This window comes from Corylus avellana, chromosome ca2 (assembly GCF_901000735.1).
Source record: "Corylus avellana chromosome ca2, CavTom2PMs-1.0".
Taxonomy (NCBI): Eukaryota; Viridiplantae; Streptophyta; class Magnoliopsida; order Fagales; family Betulaceae; genus Corylus; species Corylus avellana.
The window spans coordinates 45,446,860-45,454,825 of NC_081542.1; the positions used below are offsets into that span (position 1 = coordinate 45,446,860).

Below are 7,966 nucleotides of genomic sequence, written 5' to 3' on the forward strand. Positions count from 1 at the left end.
AATTAAGGAACATATACAAGAGATATACATATATATTATAGGTCTTCCCAATAATATCCACTATTTAACTTGGGGCAATAGCAGGGGCGGAACCAGGATTTTCGACTTGGGGGGACTAGGGCTGTTAAGTGAGCGAAGCGTCTCGCGAGCAAGCTTGGGCTCGGCTCGCATAAGCTCGGCTCGTGCTCGACTCGAATATTAAATGAAGCACTTCATGAACACAAATCCTAACTCGAATATTAAACGAAGCAAGCTCGGCTCGACTCGGCTAAGCTCGTGAACAGCTCGTATAAGCTCGAGTGTGTGTGTGTCTATATATATATATATATATATATATATATATATAAACTAAGTAATACATAATTAATTATAAATCTCATAATTATTAAAACCTTAAAATTGCATTTATATTTAAGCGTTAGAGAATGGAAAATTCTACACCCTTCGTGATCAAAGAGAGAGAGAGCAATCATTAAAAAAACCTCGATTCAATTAAAGCATATCCAAACGAAAGGAAGAAGAATCAAGCAGAAACTATTGAGGGAGATTGCGAAAGGCATAAACTATTGAAGAATCAAACAGACTCAAACACTATCACTACCTGTCTGGTGAGCGAGAGTGAGAGAGTGGGAAATGAGAGTTCAGGTGGAAGATCCGTTGTGACTGGTGAGGGGGATTGAGAGAGAGACGTTAAAAAAATATTTTTTTGTAGGGGGCGTTGTCCCAATGCAGTTTGAATGCAACCTGTTAACTTGTCCCACATTGTTAAGAAAACATCAATCTCCAAGTTTGCTTATCTATAAAAGGATGCATATCCTCTCTCTTTGAAACCAAATGCCTTTCTGTATTAACTCAGGCTTCATACTCGACTAGCCAGGCTAAGCAAATACTCATATACAAACTAACTTCTTAAGCCATTTAAGAGTACTTGAAGTTAAAAAAAAAAATTTAAAACAAAAACATTAAATATAAGAGCCAGCTCGTGAGCTGGCTCGGCTCGACTTATTATTAGCTCGAGCTCGATTTTTTTGGCTCCCCCTTGAGCTCGACTCGAGCTTGAGCTCGACTCGAGCTCGAGCTCGAGTAAAATTTAAACGAGCCAAGCCTGAACAAGGAAAGCTCGCTCAAGCTCGGCTTGTTTACACCCCTAGGGGGGACGAACTTAAATAAATACATGATCACATAGAAATATATAATCTGTCTTTATATATGCCGAGTGTGTTCCCTATATATGCAAAGTGAGGTACTCAAAAGTTACAAAATATTTGACCAAATATATAAAAGAACAAAAAAAAATAAAAAAATCGAAAATGCTTAAAAATCTTGTCTCCATTTTCTTTGACAATTAGTAGGAGGCAAACATGAAAAAAGTACAGTCCAATATGGCAAGCCAATAAATACCTGAGTAATGTTAGGGACCATCCTTTTCTCCTCTTAAAGAAGATGTGGCTTTTAAAATCAACATTAAATTTTAGATGAATCATACTTGAATTTTGATCCAATAATAATTTTTACCCAATGTGCCGTGTGGTCTTAGACTTTCAGTTACCCAAGCCAAGCTGACCACTCTACTCTAAAACATTCTATCTCCAATCTGTAGAAAAATAAGCACACTCCTATAATCTGTTTTTCTATACATCCGAATACAAAAACTCACATTTACAATTCACTCAACAATCAACTATATTCTATACTATGCACCAACTATAGTATCTAGCAAATATTGTAGCTGATTAGACGTTTCATTATTAAATTTCTGACTTGGTCTCAAGCAAATGAAAAAAAAAAACAAAAACAAAAACAAAAAATGTAAAATTAGTCATTGTGATTTTTCTAACTTACAATTAGCTTCCTGTGGTACTAAAATGAACTCAAAGGTTCCTGAGATATGCCAAAAAAATAATTTAGTCCCTACAATCAAATTCCGTCCACTAATTTAACATATTCTGTTAGTGTGACACTGACTTAAATAGGACAAGTATCACAATTTTATTAATTCTAATGTTTTACACTATTAGAATCTATTAAGTCAGTCAATGGAATTTGACTGTAGGAACTAAATTATTTTTTGAATATCTTAAGGACCTTTGAATTCATTTTGATACCACATAGAGTTAATTGCAAATTAAGTAAACCACAGTAACTGATTTTACATTTTTTTAAAAAAAAAAATTGGAAATTTTGTGGGACTTGAACTATATCATTGGATTGGATCCCTCAAAAATCAGCTATGAGCTTGGTGTCAACTTGATTATAGTAGGTTCAGTTTTGAACAAAAAATAAATCACCAGAAATAGCAAATCGAGTGTATTGGACCCAACAAAGAAATGCTATTTTTTGAGCGTAATGACTTGATGCCTTGACAAGTTGACATGATGCTATGCAGAGTGCAAAGCTCAAAGTCCCACAAAAAAGCAGTTTCAAGTCTCAAATTAGGTCTGGAGTTTGGTCAGAAGTCAACGGGAAGAAACTAATTGGATGGGAGTATTTCCGGTTTTCTATGTTGCAAGAGGGGGAAAAATGTGAAAAGAAAAATTATGAGGGACAAATATAGCATTTTGGAGGGACAATTTTTTTAAAAATGACATATTCTAAGAAGAATTTTAAAACTTTTGGGGGGACGAATATATGTGGGTCCGCCCCTGGGCAGTAGGAAGCTTCTCTATTCGTATTCATTGTGCTAATTAAATGCAAAATACATTTTTCGTGCAATTGGTGAAATAATCCAATTAGGCAGGTGAGCATGTAAAAAAAGGAAATGTCCTATCAAAGACGCAACACGTTTTATCCACTATGCTCTAAGGACTCCATAATCGATCAAGAGCCTTTTTATCCTAAGAAATATACTAATTTAGGCATATTGAAAGTATCCCCTAGCTGTCGGCTCATCTCGATAGACCTCTAAGCCTTTCATCTTTGAACTTGTGTTGGAAGGATAATCTCTTGAAATGGTACTAAGAAGCAGTCCACGAATTTCAACTCTATTAGAGCTGATCCTAGACTTGGTGGGAATAATAATATTCCATGCTACATTCCAGAGAAAAAGCTTGAGTCTTTCATTTAAGTTTAATTTCCAAATGGCAAACTAGGTGGAAGGAGAGAGGTAAGGAGATGGAGATGGAGATGGTTTTTGGTTTAGGAGCAAACCCTCCTAAAAGGGAAGGAGTACCCAAAGGAAAGATTGGTTGTAATGAAATATGATTCGGTACATCTATGTTCATTACTCATTTTATGTAATGCCTCTTGTACATTTAGGGACTAAATCAGGAAACTTATTTAGGAGAGCAGAATTTAATTTTAAAATAACATTTTTTTGTCTAACCGTAAGTATGTACTTAGGAATGTGTGAACAGTAAAATATTCTAATGGAGTAATGATATAAGAACGACTAGAGTCCTCCTAAACTCATCCCAAATGTGATGTGGTATTTAAAATTACCATTTAATTTTAGATGAAAGGAGAGGAAGGAAGATCTAGATTTAGAACTTCTCTCCTCTTAAAGTTCTTCTTAGTGTTGTCTAGAAAAAAAGAGTAAAATTCTTAAGAGAATACAGAGCCTTCATTAAAGCTTACTAATACAAAACACAAGTACGAAAAAAAAAAAAAAGTACATCACACAAATTTGCTCACAAAAAATAAAAATAAAGAAATATATCATGTACACCAAATTCCCCTTCCCCATGTACTTAGCTTTCACACACACAAAAACCCAAAAAAAAAAAAAAAAAAAAATTCTCACTAGAATACGTCACATGACTTTAGAAGTGTAGAAAGAAAGCAACAATATATTATATGATTAGAGTAAAAGGATGGATGGCGGGTGAGTAATTAAGAAAGATCTTTCTTGGATCCGGAAGAAAAATATTCCAAGAAAAATCTCGACTTAACCATCCTAAAACACAAAAGAAGTGGAAGAAACACGAAATATCCGCCAAAGATACCAAACCTGCAGGCTATAATCCGAGCATTTGATAATAACGGAGATGAAAAGCAATAGCAACAAAATAGGAGTCCAACGAGTACGGTGAACAGCCATCCAATAAAATCGGGAGGGACGAGGAAGAAAAGTGTAACATTTGTCAGGTAAAAGACGGCAGTATTTATTCCGTAAAAGACTCCCACAAATTTGTCTCGAGATTCAATGTCAGGGTTGAACCGGGCTGTGCAGTTGAAGTGACCGGCACTGGTAGCGTTGATCGGATGGGGATGTGCAGTTGAACTCATTGGGTTGATCAGCGCTGAGTGCTGCCGGGTAGGTGACCGTTATTAGCAATCCAGCAACGACCAACAGCGCATTCCGCCTCTCCTCTGTTATAACTGTTTGCCGGCGACGTATTCCTACGTAAAACTTCACAAATATTGTTATAAAAGATCTTGAGTAATGTTCAAGCCTAGTTGTTAAACACCTCACACAATGTTGTCGTAGAATCTTTCCAATCCATTGACCCCTAAAAGTTCTTCTTACCCCTTGGTAAAAAAATTTCTTATACCCCTCATCCATGATGATGCCCCATCTTAGCCCCTTCGGCCATAATTATGCCCCAGTTATTCGGGGCAAACGATTGATGCAGTGTTGGGACGTCAAAATTTTTCTGCTGCGCCTGCAGTTTTCAGACTTTCAGTTACTGGATGAAATGAGGAAGAAGATGGAGGAAGAAGATGATAGCAAATTGACAATCATGCCCTTTAATTAAACACACTGTTTAAATAAGTGAGCTTTGGTCTGTTTGTAGGCAAATTGACACTCATGTCCTTGTTATTTTGGACTCTTTGTGGACAAGTTAAAAAATTTAGCTTCTTTCTTGTTTACAAGTAAGTGGGCTTTGGAAAGAAAAAGAAAAAAAACGTCAATGGGATTATGGGCCAGTGGCTCGGCTGGTTTAATTAGAAAAAAAAAAAAAAGGATTAAAAACAAAAGCCTTTTCTCCAAAAATAAATAAATAAAGCAAATAAACAAAAGCCAAAATTTACACTTTAAAAAATAAATAAAAAAAGCCTAAAGTTTAGTGCTCAATCAATAAGCACGACTTATAAGGGGAGGGAAATGGAGATGAACTAGTAACTTTTGATTTTGTAAATTTACATTTTTATGACAACTTTTACATTGATTAAGTTTTTATATTTAAATTTCTATTTTAAATTAATTTTTTATAAATATATATTATTTTTGTTATATATTTTAATTGTATGTATGAAATATATTCTAATATACTTTCACCAAATTGAGGTGTGTAAATATGTAATTAAATTTTTAGATTTAAATTTAAATTGTTCTTTACAATTAATTATTTTAATATTTATATTGCTATTAATTCAGCCTATTCTTGATAATAACTTCAACAAAAAATTGAGGGAAGTAATCATGTAAATATATAATCAAATTTTTAGATTTAGATTTAAATTGTTCTTTTCAATTGATTGTTGTAATTTTTATATTGCTATTAATTCAGCTTCTTCTTGATAATTGTTTTTATATTTAATTATTTATGAATTTATATAGTTTTTGACTTTTTGTTTTATATTTTAATTGTATAAATATATAATTGTAGTTATCTGATATTATAGATAAAAACAACAATTCTATTGAGTTCCAATCAAACTCTAAACGAGTGTTGAAATAGATTTAGCAAATTTGCCCAGAAATTTTTTTTTTTTTTTAAAAAAGGTGCGATTATAATCCTAGTGATAAATACCAAATTCGAAGAGCATCTCTATAAATAAGAGCTTGTCATTTTTTTATATTTAATTATTATTTTAATATTTTTAATTAATTTTATTTTTTTATTCATAAAAAAATGCCCCCTAAGAGTGAAGATCCTGGATCCGCCACCAATGGTTGTCCACCTGTGTTTGTTGGCTTTGGAGTTCCAGGATGCCAAGCACCGTATGACCCTCAAGATTCTTTATATGAACTACTGATCCAATAACCATGACACTACCTGCAAGATGCAGAAAATTAGCAGAGATGCATATATAATTACTGATCCAAACACTTGATGTGGGCCATGTGGCATTTCACATGCTTGGAGATAGAGATGTACTTATATATATACTCACACCCTTCTTGACATTAACGCGTTTTAAAGTCGTGATGGACATGATCTCATCTGAACTCTGCAGTTAAACAAGCTTATGCGAGAGTAGTAATAGGATAGGTGACCTTCTAAAATATCTGGTTTGCGAGAGTCAAAAACAGACATACAATATTGAGTGTCATTTGGGGTGGAGCGTTACATTCGCCCCAATTAATTAAAAATAAAAACCCAAATATTGCTATAAACAATACTTTAGAACCCACGAAAATAAAAGCAAAATCTCACACCGAAAGCTCAAGTAAAATTTTGGGTCACCCAACATGATAGAAAACTTGAGTGGAAAGGACTTGCCTCTGGTTGATTTCTGGATACTGCAACGTGCAAAAGAGTGTTGCCGTCATCATCCCGCCCATCAAGCAGTTTCCCCTGCAACAATTTGGCATCTTTAAAACAAGCCCGCCCAAGCCATTGTACCAGGTACCGAAAAACATCGATCATGTCATATTTTAAGGCTATATGCAAGGCATTCTCTCCTCGAATTGTCACATCTTCAAGAGACTCGGGGCAGGCTTCTAAAAATTTCTTCAAAAAATAGAGGTCTCCTTTTTGAATTACGTAATGCAAAGGAGTCACACCCTCCCTTCCTCGGACACGGACAAAGTCCTTATCAAAATCAAGTAGTCGGTCAACCAATATGGCTTGTTTTCTTTGCAAGATGTAATCTTTTTCAAAATTAAAAGCATGGTTTTTTGCAAAGCAATGTGAAGAGGGGTTAAGCCATATTGGTTAAGCTTCCTAGCAAACGAGGGCTTTAAGCCCATGATCTCCCTGACGAAATGGATGTGCCCCGCAGATACAGCTATGTGCAAAGGAGTCAAGAAATGGAATCTTATCGACCCTATCCAAAACATGTGCATCCTTCTCTATCAATACGTACAAGGCATCAATGTTTCCTTGCTCAGCAGCATCTCTCACACTCCTATCAATGTTTCTTTGCTCGGCAGAGTCCCTCAGACTCCAATCCATTTTAGGAGAGGTACGTGATATATAGTAGTCTGAAAGTTAAAAGGAAATGGCTTCTTTTTCTTTTTTTTTTTTGTCGAATTGTAGAAGGAAATGGCTTTAAATGAGAAGATTGGGCGTCCTCTATTTATAGGATTGGATATCGATATCAGATCTGCACACCTCACTGAAGCAACGATTTTTACGTTGTTTTCCAAACATGAAGCATAAAGGGCTTGTCTTGCAGGTCAGTGGTACTGTGATTTATTTGTTTACATATCTTGGAATCTTATGAGTTGTCTGTCCACGTGCATTTGCTTTTGTTGATTTGGTGTTTTTTAGCATCTTTGTTAGCAAAAACTAATTTGCTAATTTGTTCTTGTATATATAATCTATGAAAATGTCTGAATGAGATGATTGAAAAATTAAGGAGACTTGGGATCCACTAAACAAAGTATTTTTAGAAGGCGATGCTATTTATAGAAAGGTTTCTCAGTATAGTTTTATTTTCTAATATAAGACTAGTCTTCTTGACACATGAACACGATATATGGTGACATGTAATGTATCTTTTATGCATAAAAGACATTATAGTTCAACAAATATAAAACGATATGCCAAACCGATTAGAAGTTGATCGATTGGTTTATCCATACAGATATGCGTAGATATAAAGGAATAATCCAGACGTACAAAAATAAAATAGAAAAAGAAAAGAAAAGGGGAACCACTTGAGAGAGGTCGCTAGCTTGAGCTGAGAGGCAGGAATATGGATTCCTATAATAAGCATCGGGGCTGAGGAAAAAATTTAAAAAAAGAAGAAAACGGGACCTACGGAGACTTGAGCGGAGAGGCAGAAGTATTCCTATATATAATAAGCATAATTATGGCTTTAAATGATGAGAAGCTAGATTGGCCGTACAGTAGAA

At 34.7% G+C, this 7,966-nt stretch overlaps 2 protein-coding genes across 2 annotated transcripts in view; one reads left to right on the plus strand and one right to left on the minus strand.

Moving 5' to 3' along the window:
* LOC132169961 (G-type lectin S-receptor-like serine/threonine-protein kinase At1g11330) overlaps nucleotides 1-3,201 on the plus strand; it is an 8,012-nt gene extending 4,811 nt beyond the window's left edge. The window contains exons 6-7 of the mRNA XM_059580898.1: nucleotides 2,387-2,493; nucleotides 3,090-3,201. Of these exons, the coding sequence (XP_059436881.1) occupies nucleotides 2,387-2,493; nucleotides 3,090-3,201 (219 nt within the window). The remainder of the gene's footprint in view (nucleotides 1-2,386; nucleotides 2,494-3,089) is intronic.
* Nucleotides 3,202-4,144: 943 nt separating this feature from the next.
* LOC132169962 (ankyrin repeat-containing protein BDA1-like) lies at nucleotides 4,145-7,061 on the minus strand. The gene is made up of 4 exons (XM_059580899.1): nucleotides 6,893-7,061; nucleotides 6,383-6,757; nucleotides 5,845-5,939; nucleotides 4,145-4,348 (listed from the first exon to the last, which is right to left on the minus strand). Exons 1-4 carry the CDS (start codon nucleotides 7,059-7,061, stop codon nucleotides 4,145-4,147), a joined length of 843 nt encoding a protein of 280 aa, XP_059436882.1.
* Between the last annotated feature and the right edge of the window lie 905 nt (nucleotides 7,062-7,966).

Excerpts from the sequence above, each read along its gene's own strand:
- LOC132169962 (XM_059580899.1), bottom strand. The coding sequence starts at position 7,061 with ATGGATTGGAGTCTGAGGGACTCTGCCGAGCAAAGAAACATTGATAGG. Across the intron at positions 5,940-6,382 it reads CAGAAATCAACCAGAGGCAA|GTAGTGTCATGGTTATTGGA; the intron begins GTCCTTTCCACT and ends TGCATCTTGCAG. Across the intron at positions 4,349-5,844 it reads TCCAAAGCCAACAAACACAG|TTTTACGTAGGAATACGTCG; the intron begins GTGGACAACCAT and ends ATATTTGTGAAG.